Consider the following 15,929-nt stretch of genomic DNA (forward strand, 5'->3'; position numbering starts at 1 on the left):
GTACAAATCTGGATCTCTTCCACTCAGTTGGCCAGTTATCTGTCTTCCAAATTTCTTGGCATAGACAAGTGACCACTTCCAGTGTTGCATCTGTTTGTGGAAACATCTCAGCTGGTGTCATGGATGGAGTTATGTCCCACCAAAAATGTGCGTATCAACTTGGTTAGGCCATGATTCCCAGTACTGTGTGGTTGTCCTCCACTTCGTGAGTGTAATTTTATGTTAAGAGGATTAGGGTGGGGTTGTAACATCGTCCTTACTCAAGCCACCTCCCTGATCCAATGTAAAGGGAGTTTCCCTGGGGTGTGGCCTGCACCACCTTTTATCTCTTCTTCTCTTACGAAAGAGAAGCAAGCAGAATTTGGGGACTTCATACCGCCAAGAAAGTAGTGCTGGGAGCAGAGCATGTCCTTTAGACCTGGGGTCCCGGCGCTGAGAAGCTCAAAGTCTAGAAGAAGACTGATGAGAAGGCTGAGAGAGAAAGCCTTCCCCTGGAGCTGACACCCTAAATTTGGATTTTTAGCCTACTTTACTATGAGAAAATAAACTTCTCTTTGTTGAAGACATCCACTTGTGGTATTTCTGTTATAGCGGCACTAGATGACTAGACAGTTAGTATTCCACCAATCCTTGGAGCCTGGTTTTTTTGCCAATGCATACAGTGCAGCTTGGACTCCTTCCTTCACTGCCATCGGTTCTTGATTATCTTCTACCTCCTGAAACAGTTGAACATTGACAAATTCTTTTTGGTACGATGATTCTTGTCTTCCTTCCGTCTTCTCTTGATGCTTTTTGCATCGTTCGATATTTCGCACATAGAATCCTTCAACATTGCAACTTGAGGCTTGATTTTTTTCTTCCGTTCTTTCAGCTCGATTGATGCCAAGTGTGTTCTTTGTCTTTGCTTTTCTAATTCCAGGTCTTTGCACATTTCTTTATAATACTTTACTTTGTCTTCTTGAGCTGCCCTTTGAAATCGTTCAGCTCTTTTACATGATCATTTCTTAGGTTCGCTTTATCTACTCGATGTTCATGAGCAAGCCTTTTCTTTCTTTCCTGTCTTTTTAATGACCTCTTGCTTTCTTCATGCATGATGTCCTTGATGTCAGACCACAACCCTTTGGTCTTTCTCATTAGTGTTCCATGTTTCAAATCTATTCTTGAGTTGCTCTCTAAATTCAGGAGGGATATACTCAGGGTTATACCTTAGTTCTTGTGGACTTATTTTAGTTTTTTTCTACTTTATTTTGAACTTGTGTATGAGCAATTGACACTCTGTTCCACAGTCAGCCCCTGGCCTTGTTCTGACAGATAATCTGGAGCTTCTCCATCCTCTTTTCCTCAGCTGTAGTTGACTTGATTCCTGTGTATTCCAACTGAGGATGTCCAAGTGTATAGCTGCCATTTATGTTGTTATAAAAAGGTATTTCCAATGAATAGGTCATTGGCTTACAAAATTTTGTCATGGGATCACTGGCATCTTTATTTGTCTTTACTACTGGGTTTTTGGGTGCTTCACAAACTTCACACTAGTTTGGGAGAAAAAGTGTTCAGGGAGTGCTGAGTCCCCCACTTGCTGGGTCATTGACCTGAGGGGTGAGACTGGAGCCCAGAGTGGCAGAGGAGGCACTTTCCTGGGGGAGGCCTGGACCGTGACTCCCAGGGGTGTGATATACTGCAGATCTTTGTCCCACTGAAGCTCTCCACTTCTAGATGCAGGTGGAAATTCCTGTGAGATTCTGCTGCAGCAAGAGATGCTCATATGCAGACTGAGAATCTCTAAATTCCCGTGTGTTCTCCTTCCTTGGTCTAGTGGCTCTGGCATCAGTGTATTTGATCTCTATTGTGTCCACCTGTCTTACCCTGGGTTCTCTCAAGAAGCAAAACCAGTAAAGGTCATATACATATGTATAAAGACACACACAAAGAGGTTTATATCAAGAAAATGGCTCATTTGGTTGTAGCAGCTGGAACGTCCCAAGTCCACGGGTCAAGAAAGAGGCTTTTACTGATTCATGTAGCTACAGAGGTTGGTGAACCCAAGATAGGCAGTCCAGAGGGCAGGACTGTTGCTCACAGGCTTTGAAGACCAAGGAATCCCAAGACTGGCTGGCAAAACCACAAGTAAGCTTATAGTTCAAGTCCCAAAGACTGGCGGTCAAAAGAACAAAAGCAGGATCCAGAACGAGCAAGAACCCCTACACCGCATTCCCCACCCTCCCACCTGACACTCCACATCCCCCAAACCACATCCCCCCCAGCCCTGCCTGAACATCCACCCACACTCAATGCAGGCCACATGTCCAAGAAAACTCCTGTTCAACTGATTGGCTACTCACAGCAGATCCCAACATGGGGATGATCAAATATCAGATCTCAACAGAGAAGTGATCACAACATTATCCAACCACCAAAACACTGAGAATCATTGTTACAGGGCAAGGCTTCCCAGCTCAGGACTAAGCCCTGCCTAGGTTCTTGCCTTCTACTGACCAGGAATGACCACGAGAGGCTGACAGGTTCCACACGAACAAAGGTCTATTAGGGACAGAAAGAGAGTAAAGGCTCCTGAGGGAGAGACGGAGAGGGGCTTCTGCCTACGCTAGCCTCCGGTCTGTCTCCAAGCAAAGGATTTCCTAGGGTTTATAAAGGTTTTTAGGTCGGAAAAAGGCATTATTTTTATTCATGAAATGGGTGGACATTTCCAGGGGAAGGGGAGGGATTATGAAAATCAAATGCACGAGGAATGAGAATTCAAGATGGATTTCCTCGCAGGGGTTGCTGGAACTAAGATGGAGTCTGTCACAAAGGCTCCTGGGATCTCAAACAGGACTTATTCTGCGATGTTGTGCATGTGTGATGCCTCTGGGCATCGTTTCGAGTGCCGGCAAGGGGTCCCTGCTCATGTTTGTCTCATGTGGAAGGTCCTTCGTAGGCCACGTTGATCTTTCCTGCACACACTCTGCACCTGGTGGGGACTTGGAAAACAACCTTGAAGTAGTTATCTACTTGATTAGTCAAGGATGTCTGTTAGCGAAATGTATAAAGAAAAGGTTATTTACTCAGAAGGGAATACATTCTAACAACCCATAGAAGCGGAGGGGTGGTGAAGCTTGTGCATAGGCTTCAATCCAGGAATATAGGACTATTGAGCCAGAACTCATCCACCTCAGCCAGTCTGATTTCTTGCCTGTTTCATTATGGCCCAGCCAAGCTGACACACAATCTTAACCATCACACCACCCAACTCTGTCGTATCCTTTATGTTCTGTTTCCACTCTGTAAAAATAGATTAAAAAAAAAATTCATCATTTTATAATAATTCGAAACTAGGATAAGGAAAAAGAAGAAAATGAAATTCCCTTTAAAAATAATAAAATTAATTAATTATCACCCTAGGTACAACCAGGGTTTACAATGTGGCGTCTGTAATTTTGTCTCTATGCTCCAAGTGGGCTCAGGTCTTTCAAACTGTCTTGTAACATGACATTTTTTGTTGTAGAATGTGCTGTGATATAGGTCCCCAGGTCAACAAGTATTGTCCTCAGTATAATTATTAATAACCTCCCAGTAGCCCATCCCCTGTAAGAACCGTGGCTTATTTAGCAAATTCCTACTGGTGCTACAATTGTTTCCAGATTTTCATTTGAGAAAAAGCTGAAATATTTCTCTTTTTACCTAATTCTTTTGCATAAGCTTATGCATGAGCTTTGAAGTCATAGAATTTTTTCTCTTTCCAGTCAGATCATGTTGATCATTTAGAAACCAACATCAAAGTCTTCTCCAGCTCTCATTCTGGAATTTCTTTTTGCTTACCATATCTGACAACTTGGCATTTGATTTGTGCCATATAAGGTAAACCAGACAAGGGGGAGGCTGGCCGGTGCTCAGGGGAATGTGTCCTGGGAAGATTTCCTGGAGTTCCCCATACTTACTCAAGCTGAGTCAGAGAGACCCTGGACGCCCACTCTCAGGGTGATGCAGGGTCAACCTGGGGTCGGGGTCACCCAAAGGATCCCACTTAGGTATAGTTCCTCCCAGGGCTCCGGCTCAGCACCAGACTATCACATCCCAGACCACCAAGTGTGAGCCCCCCGGGGCTACAATTCAGCCAGACCCTGTTTCAGCTCAGCAGGCAGGACAGGGTCAGTCAGAGGTCACGCTTCTGAGGGGAGGTTGTGGCTCCCCATGCCTGGACAGGCTTTGTTTGGTCCTGTTATTTTCACCATACCTCTTCCACGGCCTTGAGGACTAGGGAGCCAGGACCTGGTGGGGACTCAGCCTGGGCAGAGAGTTCTGCAAGCTTTGAAGTGCTGTGCTACCCACAGGCTAGGTTACCGGGCAGGAGCCACCCTCCACCGCCCCCGTTGCCCATGTCTAGATCGGACCATGGCTGCAGACACTTTGTAGCAAGACCTAGGCCTGGGGCCACTAAAGCGACTCCTCCTGGGGTGGGGCCAGAGAACATGCACAGCCGTGAGTGGGGGCAGAGTGAGGTGGGGGACTGCACCTCGCCAACCTCTACGACTGAGCTCAGATCCTCCAGGTGTCTGCTTGGGGCAACTTGGTTTCCTGGACAATGTTCTCCTAAAGGTATGGGATCTCGGGACCTCGGGCAGGGGAACTCCCGTGGACTTGCAACCTGTTTTCAGCGTCACCTTCCCCTCCTCTTTGCCCATTTAAAAACAAACAAACAAACCCACTGCTGTCTAGTAGATTCTGACTCATAGCGACCCTATAGGACAGAGTAGAACTGCCCCATAGGGTTTCCAAAGAGCGCCTGGTGGATTCCAACTGCCAACCTTTTGGTTAGCAGCCAAGCTCTTTACCACTATGTCACCAGGGTTCCTCTATTGTTATATCTGCCCCCAAATAATACAGACCTGGAAGACGCAGACCAACTCAAAGCCAGGTGAACCCAAAGTATTCCAGATCCAGGGCACAAGCACGGCTTGAACCTGGCCTGCAGCTTCCACCCAGCCGGGAAGGGGTCTCCATCACCTCTGGTCGTCATGTTGGGGCTGCACCGGTGCCTGAGTGGGTCCCCTCTCCTCGAGGACCCTGGGCCTGCTGAGCCGTGCTGGGATCCCACTCTTTGTGGAAAGCAGCTTCTCAGTATCTGTAAACATGTGGGTGTCGGGGTCCCGCTACCTGCGAACCTCACTTAAAGAGTGTGTTTTATGGAAATAAGAGGACTTGTATGCGGAAAAGCAGACGAAGATGGCGGCCTGGACGTCCCTGGCGGACACTATGGTCCTGGCGTCGACGAAGCTGGGCAGGGCAGCTACAAGCCAGGAAAAGTCTGTGATGTTAGTCAGGTGAAGAAGCATCAGTCTAAGAAGTGAGTCTCTTATTTGTTTTAAAAATGGGTGTGTGTGCATATATTTACATTTGCATACACTTCAAGAATTCAAAAATTCTGTGAGCCCTACTGGCCGGAATTTGGAGCGTGTGGGGAGAGCAGTGTGTCAGTGATGGCGAGCCCTGGTGGCCCCCGGGTAACAGAGTGGGATTTTGGGTTTTTTTTTTTTTAAGGGGTCAGTGCTTGGGCTCTGGGGCCAGCCTGTTGGGGTCATCTCCCAGGGAATCTTGGAAGTAAGCCCTGTAAAGAGGGAGGGCGGCTCTTAGTGAACCCAAGGGTGCCGACCTGACAGGGCATCTCTGCATTGGTCGCTGTGGAGGACAGATTTCATTTCTTGTGAAGTTGCTGGGTTAGGGCAATATTTACTTCTTTGTGTTTTTCACTTTTCAAATAAGAATTGTTTTCAAAAAGAAGCAGTTAATACCAGAGGGGGCTAGTCCTGCTGCTTTAGTTGGTGTCCTGGAGGATTTTATCTTAAGAATACATAAGAAATGCTCAGTTTGTCATGCATACACTCATATAATTTATTGCAAGGTAGTCAGGGCAAGGCATGCAAGTAAGACCTCAAGACATTCATTTGGCATTGGAGAGCCAGAATTGACAGCTCACAATGTTAGTTTAAATGTTAAAGTGGTCTCTGGAGGAGACCTGACCAGCCCTCCAACTCAGAGGAGGTCCCTGGTAGCTAGGATCTGAGGTCAGTTGTGGTGAGTGGTGTCTCAGTCTTCAGACAGTGAGTCAGAGAGACTTTTTGCTTCTGTCTTCACTGAATATGAGCAGAAATCTATGGGCTTATAGACTCTGCATACTGTGGTGGTCAATTATAATTAGTATATTTTATTGTCAGTTAAGGGCAGTATAGAATGACATGGGAATATTTTGCTAATTTATAGATATTTGAATTATTGCCAGTTAAGGGATGACATATTTGTATTCTTTATAACACAAAGTTTCAAGGCTAAGATGATTACTTAAAAATTATGGTAATTGTTTGGTGACATATTTATGTTTTCTTAATTTATAGAGATTTTATTAATGTCATGTTCCATTATCACAGAGTGTAGACACAAAGCCCAATTTAGGGAAGTTATTTACAACCTACTTCACATATTTCTGGAAACCCAGGTGGCATAGTGGTTAAATGGTATGGCTGCTAACTAAAGGGTCGGCAGTTCGAATCTGCCAGGCACTCCTCGGAAACTCTATGGGCAGTTCTACTCAGTCCTGTAGGGTTGCTATGAGTCGGAATCGACTCGACAGCGCTGGGTTTTCACATATTTCTACTGTATTTTCAATGTTAGAGCAACCTTTTAATGACTTACAATTAATGGTTAAGGAACATAGAAATATATGTTTTTATTTCTAAGTTCAGGAATTCTCTAACATATCATAAATGACATTCTACATATAATGTAACAGCATTCATGGTAGTGACTTACACATATGTGTTTTAAGAACATTACAGAATCAGATGTGATTTGGGAGCATGCAGAAAGCATACATAAGAGTTGTCCAGGACCCAGGCAGCTTCCCTGGGTCAGCCTGGTGCCAAAGGGGTGCAGGAGGCCCTGGTGTCATCTGACAAAGGCTGAGGAGCCTGAGTTGAGTCGGACGTGGCCATCAGCAGAAACCATAGTAGGAGTGAGGAGGTAGTGAGGAGCCAGGTGAGGGGTGAACAATGGGCCTTGTGGTCTGGGCTCCAGAGGACATGTCCCCAGGGAATGACTGGTATCTGAGAAGTGAGGGACACTGTGGCGGGGACAGCTAGGAGCACAGTGCCTGGTGCACACGGAGCTCGTGAAGGCTTTTCAGGAATTGAAAGGAAATTTAGTGGCTTCTGACACACCTGTCTCTCTAAGGTGGGTTCTCATGTTCCTCCAAGTGTCTGGGCACAAGGTGACAGAGGGGCCACCTGGCTGGTTTGAGGACTGTTCTGAGAGCACGTGGTCCCTGTTCCCACTGTCCCCTGTGTTACAGCGTGGGCCAGGGCAAGATGCAGAGCTTCCTGAAGCTGCTGAAGGAGAGCAGGGGCACCTGCCCACCCCCGGCGGACCTGGTGGACCTTGCGGGAAAGCTGTGCCGGGACCTCCGGGATGACCTTGCCCAGGTGGAGCCCTTGGTTGAGGCCGTGCTGGGGAGCCCACTCCGCCTGTACCTACTGGACAGAGAGGATGTGGTCCTGGTGTGTGTGCTTGTCCTGGCCCGGAAGGAGCAGCACCAGGCAGCCTGCAGGGTCCTGGAGGTAGGGTCAGCTTGCGGGTGGGGGAGGGGGGTGCCCAGAACAGGGGAGCCCAAAAGTCAGCCAGAGTCCGAAGCCCGAAGGGAAAACCTTCTCTTCCCCACCTCCATTCACTCAGCTCTGGTTAGCCTGGTGATCTGATGTAAAAACATTCATTTATCATATAGGCAGCCCTGTGCCAGGCACTCAGTTAATGAAAAGAGAGTCAACACTCTCGTCAGTGGGACAGACGGGGAATCAGTTCAGGACTTTAGTCCTTTATCCAAAACTCTGAAAACTAAGAGTATCTTTGAAACTCATCTGGTGCAACATTGAGCCTGAACTTATTTGGCAGCAAACCCTGCCCTGTGTTGGTGAGAAGCTATTTATGGTCTTTCTTTTCCACGAACTGTGTCTGTTTTGCTTCATAAAGAAGAGTATGTCTGATTATAGGATGTGGCCCTAGATCATGCTGTGGCAGCACAAGAAATGTATCTCCTGTCACTTCCCCAAATCTAAAAAATCTTGAATTCCAAAATCCATCTGGCCCAAAGAGTTTTGAATAATGGATTGTGGGCTTCTTCCTCCCTCGCTCCCTCACATTGGTTAAGAGCTACAGCTGCTAACCAAAAGGTTGGCAGTCGAATCCAACAGCCACTCCTTGGAAACCTAATTGGGGCAGTTCTACTGAGCCCCACAGGGTTGCCATCAGTCAGAATCGACGCGATGGGGGCAGGTTTGCTTGGGTTCATTTTTCACCTCGTAATACAATCCATGAATAACTTATGTTGAGTCTGCCTTCAGAAACACCTCAGTTCCATCCTGTTCTTTCTGTGCTATGTCCTCCTGGCTGCTCTCTTATACTCTCTCCTGACCCCTCCAGTCTATTCTTCACGCAACAGCCAGAGGGGTTTTTATATATACAGATGGGACCCTGGCACACACCCGCCGCATGGCTCTGGTCCCTGTGGCCACCCTGCCTGCCGTTCAGTCCCGTCTTCCCTGGTTTCCTCTGCAGTGGCTGTGCTGGGTTCCTTTCTGTCCTAGATCTAGATATTTGCCATCTCATGACCTTTGCATGTACCCTTCCTTCTGCTGGGCCCTTTTTGTGCATGGTTCCCTCTGACCCTTCAGGGTTCTGCCAAGTGACACCACCTCCTGCAGCTTTTCCCTATGAATTTGTGTATCTGCGTATCACCTTTTCCCTCACCACACTGTAAGCCCCATGAGGGAGGGGCCGTTCAGTCCTCCCCACCCTAGGGACCACTGGCACACAGGATAGCACCTGGGTTTGGCAGGGCTTGAGCTTTTCAAATCTGTCAGTACGACTGAATGACGTGAGAAACATGGGAACACATCCTTAGAGCTGTGAGTGCTGCTGTGAAGGCAGTCAGTGGGGTGACGATAGAGAGTTCCAAGAGAGGGCTCGAATACCCAGTCAGGGTCCAAGACCTCTGGAAGCAGAGGTGCAAGCTAGGCCCTGAGAAGTGTCTGAGCTGTGCTCCAATACGAGCCCAGTGACTGCATCCTGGTGGAGACGAACGGCAGACTGGCCCACAGACACACGTGCAGCAGACAACTCTGGGTGGGGCCTTCAGCACAAGGCCAGGCAGGATTCCAGGACTTTCCTGATGTGGAGAAAGATGAACATTGTTTACATCGAGACCCTGAGAACATTACTCAAAATCATTGAGTCAAAGGGTGGCCTCGTCCAGATGATTCAAGTTACGTGAATGGCAACAGCCTCACAGGAGAGGCCAGTGACGGGAGCCCTGATTCTGAAGGTCCAGTTCTGTGCAGCAGGTTCTTCTGACCCAGAGGGGAACCCCTGTCCCACCCAGTGCAGGAGTCACCAGGCACCTGACAACTGGCCCTCCTGAAACGTTTGTGTGCTGACCTCCTGTGCATCCTGGGAGGGCTGCAGGGTCTTAGGGGCATGAGGGCTGGCACCCTGAGTGACTGGCTACCCAGGGTCACACCACAGGGCTGGCAGGGATTTCCACCGTGGCCATCTAACTCCAGGGTCCACTGGTGAACAGTGAGAGCGGGATTGGAACCAGGGCCCTATTCTTCTATAGATGCCTCGGCCTGTGCAGGGGTCGGGCTGGTCCAGGAGGGTAGGCCCCAGGTGCCCCCAGCCCAGGCAGCCGTGGCTCAGCCAGGCTCTCCTCAGCAGGACTGTCGGGTGCCTGGAGGAAGCTTGGAGCTGGTGCAGCTCTGGAATGACATACACTACCGTCTGGCCATGAGGAAGCTGGGTGTGGTCATGCTGAGCCCCGTGCAGAAGTTCCGCTGCAGGAAGAGGTATGTTTACTCACGCAGACCCTGTGGGGCACTCCAGGGATCAAGGTGGGGTCCAGGCAGCGCAGAAGAAGGAAAATAGGGTGGCACCGGTCAGATGGAGCGCAATGGTAACAGAGGGCTGGTGTGAGCGACCTCTTTACGAACCTCTGGTATAGGCTGAGAGTGGTCAGGCTTACCCTGAGTGGTGACCAGGGCTGGCCAGGCTGGGGACATCATCCCTGTGTCAGCAGGGGAGGAGGGAGCAGTCTCCAGGACCACAGGGAGGCTGGCTGCAGGGAGGCGGGCTGAGTGTCCTGACCTTGCTCTCCTCCGCTGACACTCCCCAGGCCTTGCCAGATGAGGGCTCCGTGGGAGGGCTGCTCTAGGACAGAGGGTCAGCACAGGCTGTGGGCCCTGGAGGGAGGCCTCAGCAGGGGGCCAGGAAGAGGGAGGGAGATGCACAGAGCATTCATCTGCTAATGGGGATGCTTCAGTAGAAGAAATTTTCATGGTGAAAGAGGGAATAAAGGCAGGAGATCAACCTCCAGTCAGGCCTGGCTGGGAACCAGCATTCCAGGCGGAGCCTAGACTGAGTGCCCTGCATGTCAGGGTCTCAGTGAGAGTCTTTGGTGACAGGCCATGGAATCCTGGAGGGGCCAGGTGGCTGTGTTGGAGGAGCTCAGGGACTCACCGCAAGTGTGGGTAGTGTTGAGGGCTCCTGGGTCACACTGTGGCAAGGGATGGCCAGAACATGGGGCAGAAATGCTGGCACACACCACCAGCCTGGAGACACACCTCAAGCATGGGTGCTGTCCAGGGGGCCATGCTGTGGGAGAGGGACAGTCATATAACCTCAGCACGCTCTTGTTCTGCGTCTGCACGTGGGGCTGGGGAACCCCTGGGGTCCCTGCAGTCCGGAGCTCCTTCTGTGTGTCCTCATTTCTGTGGGGAGAGAAGAGTTTCTCATCTTCCCAAAACCAAAGACAGAGAGGCTCCACCAGGAGAAGACCTGGGGCATCACTTCCTTGGAGGACAGGGACTGGGTAAAGGCGAATTCGGGGGTTTTGTTCTGAGACCTCCTCCTTCTGTCCTCATCCAGGAACCCACCACCGCCCTCCCTCTGTCCCGAGGGCCTGAGGAGTCGGAACTTCCCCAGGGAGGTTCGACAGAAGCTGCAAGACTTTGCCTCAGGCGTGAGCACCAACCCCAACAAGGCGCAGCGGGTAAGAAGAAGCCAGCCCCTCGTGTAGCACCTCAGACATCCTGAGTGTCCCCCATCTGCCACGGTGAGGGTGGACTGGGCTCCCCTCAAGTTCACTGGGGACGGAGGGCCTTGTGGGCCCACAAGGCAGTCCCTGCACTGTGGGGCTTGCTTCTCAATGGGAACCCACCCTCAACAGTCATGTGGCCATGGTGGGAGGGCACAGTCCATTCTCCCTCAGGGGTTCATCCCCCGGGGCTGCCCAGAGCAAGTGCTCAGCAGATACTCCTCTAGCCAAGATACAGGACCAGGTCTTTGAGGGATCAGGGCAGACTCGGGGCCCTTCTCAGTGGGAATGATGGTTGGGAAGCCCTCTGTGCCTCTTGGTGTGGAAGCAGGCACAGGGCTCTGTTGTCTCCACAGGAGACCTTGTCGTCAGAGACAAGCCTATCGGAGGAGCAGGTCTACAACTGGTTTGCCAATTATCGCCGGAAACGAAGAGCCCTTCTCCAGCACGTAGAACTGGCTGAGGGGAAGGCAGCACAAGGCCCTGATGCCTGGGGGAGGGGTCTGGATCCCCCTTGTCCCTCAGGGGACCCCCATGCAGACCCTTGGTGTAGGGACAGGTCTCAGAGTTCAGGTGAGTGGCCCAAGGGCCCAGCCTCCTGTGGTTTAGGGCAATATTGGACCCCCAATTTCCCCCCACTTCCCACTATGTCCAGGGTTGCTCTGGTCAGGCAGGCGGCCCCTCAGCAGGGATGGGGCTCACCCAGTGGTGAAAGCTAACAGTCAGGCTATAGGTGGGACATTTTTCATCAGGGAGTGAGGTTGCTGAGGCTGATGCTGGGCACGGGATAGGCTCAGGGGTTTGTCTGTGGCGCTGAGCCTAGCCATAGGTTTATAGCCTCCATTGTGCACTGAGATCTTACGGTGTGGCCAGGGAAGGAATTGACTGGTGACAGCATCATGTGGCTGGAGGGAAGGGATTGGCAAATAAATCTAGGGGCCAACTAAGCACCAGGGTTTGGACTGTCCTGTGTTCTATGGAATGCTGGTTCAGACTAAAGAAGGACAAAGACACAAAGAACATTGGGGTTAACTCTTACTTTCTGGGAAGCACAGCTAAAGGCTGAGGGAAGGAGGCCATGGACTCAGGGCACCACCAAGCCTCCCCCAACTGACTGTGCTCTGCTATAATCAGGACGTGAGGAAATGGGGCCTCCATGGTCCCCAGAGACCACTAAAGGATTGTGGGCACCGCTGGTTCCTGCCCTGGGCCTTCCTGGAGACAAGAGGTTCTCAAAGCCACTGGCTCCCAGGTACTGAGACCCCACAGCTGCATGACCAGCTCACCTGTCTGGCCTCCTCCTCTTCCCCAGGGATAGGAGACATGGCCCCCTGACACTGGGGCCCAGGGTGATGAGAAGAGAGATAGCCATGGTCCTAGGGGTCAAGGGGAGGCACAAGCAAGGGATCACATCAGGGACAGTTGAGGCAGCAGCACCCCCTCACCCTGAGCTTGCTCCCTAGAGCCTGACTTCCTCTGTAGCCTAGAGAGTAAGGGAAACAGACTCAGAGAGAAGGAAAAACCTTGCTAGCCTGCCTCTGAAATACAATCCCGTGGTCACTATAGTCTGTTATGGTGTTTTGTGTTTTTTTTTAAATGTCATTGAGAAAAAAAACGTCATTACCAACATTTTGTGGTGTCCTGCTATGTGCTACGTGCTGTTCTAAGCAGGTTCCTTGAGCCCCAAGATTGTCCTGTGTTGAGGCAGCACTTGTATGAGAAGGTGCTGCACTCTCAGGGCTGCACACCGCAGGGCTGGGCCAGGCCTGAGTCCCCACCTAACCATGACACCACGTGTCACCTCTCTGTTCCTCCTTTACCAGTTAACATTTTGATACCTGCTGCCTGGCTGGCATCCGGGCCAGCACCATCCAGGTGTCTGACCTCGGGCAGGTTCTCACGGCCTTTCAGTGCTGAGTTTTCTCACCTGTTCAATGGGGAATAATGACAAGACCTGCTGTGTGGTGTTGTTGCAAAGAATATCTGGGTTTAGCAAAAGGCTCTGTCTTCTGTCTCAGACTCCGGGAACATTCAAGGAACATGCATCCTTTAAGTTATTATTATTCATGACTGCATGGTATTCCCTTAAGATCAGCCATCTTTTATTCACTGGGCTATAGGCACTGGCTGATCACATTGCGTTTTCAGTATTGTGGAACAGTGCTTCATTGCAGGTTGTGGTAAATAAAACTGCTACTATATTTAAGATTTCCAGAAAAAACATTTATTAACTGTCTCCTTGGGCTGACCTGTCAGAGCCTAACCACTGGTCCTTGCATCCACCATGTGGCACGAGGAGAATAGGGCCACGGTGTGATTTGTGATGTGTGGGGCCCCGTGGCCATCAGTGCCCAGGCTGAGTTGTGACCCAGATTCCCAGACTTGCTGGAGTCTCTTTCCCAACGCTGGCCAGGGGAGCCTCTGCCCACTGAGGGACAGTGTTTGCTGTGTCTACAGGTCCCTACAGGGTGGTGAGATGCACCAGGAAGGTCCTGGCCAAGATCCTGCTACCTTCACCCCAGTCTGCCCTGGCCCTGGCATCTCCCCTCTGGCTGCTGGCAGCAGTGTGGTGGACCCATCCCCAGCTGCCCCAGGGTCGTGGCTGATGTCACTTGCACTGATGTCCTCCAGCGAAGCCTCTATCCAGCCTGGGAAACCCATCCACAGCCAGGGTCTGGGCTTCAGGATGCCCTGTCCAGATGCTGTCATGACAGGTGGGTCTGCACAGGACAGAGCCATTGTTTCCTGAACCTGACACTGGCACTGACTTGATCTTGTTTGAGGGGCAGCAGTGTGGCAAGGGAGCCCTGGTGGCATACTGGTTAAGCATTCGGCTGCTAACCAAAATGTCAGCAGTTTGAGTCCACCAGTCACTCCTTGGAATCCCTGTGAGGCAGTTATTCTCTGTCTTATGGAGTCGCTATGAATCAGAATCAACTTGACGGCCATGGGTTTGGCTTTGCTTTGGGATGGTTAAATTAGCACTTAAACCTTACTTCCTCTACCTGAGAACATCTTCAGGGTTCTCCAGGAATAAGAAAATAATGGGAAGGCAAAAGTAACCTCATATACCAAATAGTTGTAAAGATCCCTTCAGTCCAAGAAGATCCTGGACAGGGGGCCCCCGGGTTCAGGAGGTCACCATGGTGGTGAACGTGGACAGAGTTGAGCTGACCTGTTGTTCTGTGTCTGAGATCAGGAGCACCTTCAACCTAGTAGACTCAGGGAAGAAACGGACGTAGATTCTCACCTTACTTCTCTCCTAAAAAACCCTAGCTCTGGTCAAATCCATGGTAGCTTGTCTTTAGTAGTGAAAGATATTTCTAGATATCCTCTGTAACGTTTTAAGTAGAGAAAAAGTCAAATGGGCAAGGTAAGCTGGTGACAGCTTAATGTAAGTGAAATCTTAGGGAAAGCCAAGGTAAAAGTTCAGTGAAAAGGGAAAAGGGCTGGGCCTCAGCCATTTCAGGCACCAACTAGGAAAGAAAACAATGATTGTGTGGATTGCACATCTCTCACAGGTTAGCGGGAAGGAGTTTGTGGCAGAGTCCCATGTGTGGTCACTGGGACTGGGGTCTGGAATGAGGTCACACCTGTGACAAAGCAGAATATGAAGTCTGCAAAATTCAACCTTGTTTTGGTCTGCTGAAGCCAAGAATGAGAGAGCTGGGGAAGGCCATTGAGATCATTGGTTGTGTCCCTTTCATTCTCATGGAGCTTGTCTTTCTCAGAGAGGGGCACTGAGGCCCAAGCAGATGGAGAGCCTGGGCACCACACGTTGCCTCCTATCTGACACGGGTCCTGCTCCTTCCTCCTTGAAGTGAGTTGTGGAATTTCTTTCCTACAGGATTCACCGACATGCCCAGCGGGACCCCCCAGAGCAAGTATCTGGAGGAAGGTCCAGGTACTGGTGGTGGACACATGGAGCTACAGCCCCTGCTGCTGCCGCCGGAATCCATCTTTCCCCAAAGGTAGTCCCTGCAGAGCCCCAAGGCTTGGACGACGCTTTCTGTGGGCCACAAAGAAGGAGAATGCGGGCCCTGTCTGACAGAGTTGTGCCTGACTTGTAGACTCACCCACCTGAGACTGTGCAGATTAGACCTTTCCTTAGGGATATGTAAAAATGAGAGCAGTCCTCCCAGGCTGCTTCCTCCAAAAAAGGGTAGTTTTCCCTCAAGCAGAAGAACACCCAGAAACATCAGAGTGGACCTAGACACTGTCCTCCAGCCTGTGTCTGTGAGGCTCCTTGACTGTGCTAAACTCAGGGCTCACCTCTTCGCCAGGGTGACCCTAGGCCCCAGAAGCCTTTTCCTAGTGTTTTCTTTTCCCCAGACAAGGGACTGTGGGAGTTTCTGAGTGGCCACAAGATCCTGCTTCTGTATTCCATATTGTAGTTTTAAAGGGGTGTGGAAGGGCCTGGAACAGCCTGGGAGAGGAGTTGCTATTGATGTGGTGAATGCTGAAGACTGTTGGAAATAGAAGGAAATTAACCGAGCTGCAAGGGGTAGGAATATATCCAAGAGTGGAGTTTCTGGGTTGTATGGTAGTTCTGTGTTTAGCTTTTGAGGCACAGCCAACCTGTTTTCTCTAGCTGCTGTACCATTTTGTATTCCCACCAGCAGTGGATAAGGGACCCAGTTTCTCCACATCCTCATCCACACTTGTTGTTTTCTGGGTTTGTGTTTGTTTCTCTTTTATTTCTTTTCAATCTTAGCCTTCCAAGTGGTGTAGGAAGTGGTATTTCACTGTGGTTTTGATTTGCATATAGCCTTGATGGCACTGTTTAAAGAGTTCAGCT

At 50.3% G+C, this 15,929-nt stretch overlaps 1 protein-coding gene across 1 annotated transcript; it reads left to right on the forward strand.

The window, feature by feature from the left end:
- The first annotated feature begins 7,355 nt into the window (after window positions 1-7,355).
- LOC126082522 (anomalous homeobox protein-like) lies at window positions 7,356-15,610 on the forward strand. The gene is made up of 9 exons (XM_049895021.1): window positions 7,356-7,604; window positions 9,757-9,884; window positions 10,963-11,086; window positions 11,488-11,704; window positions 12,266-12,383; window positions 13,589-13,845; window positions 14,249-14,369; window positions 14,953-15,102; window positions 15,526-15,610. Exons 1-9 carry the CDS (start codon window positions 7,356-7,358, stop codon window positions 15,608-15,610), a joined length of 1,449 nt encoding a protein of 482 aa, XP_049750978.1.
- Window positions 15,611-15,929: the final 319 nt, after the last annotated feature.

Source organism: Elephas maximus, chromosome 9 (genome assembly GCF_024166365.1).
Source record: "Elephas maximus indicus isolate mEleMax1 chromosome 9, mEleMax1 primary haplotype, whole genome shotgun sequence".
In the NCBI taxonomy this organism is placed as follows: domain Eukaryota; kingdom Metazoa; phylum Chordata; class Mammalia; order Proboscidea; family Elephantidae; genus Elephas; species Elephas maximus.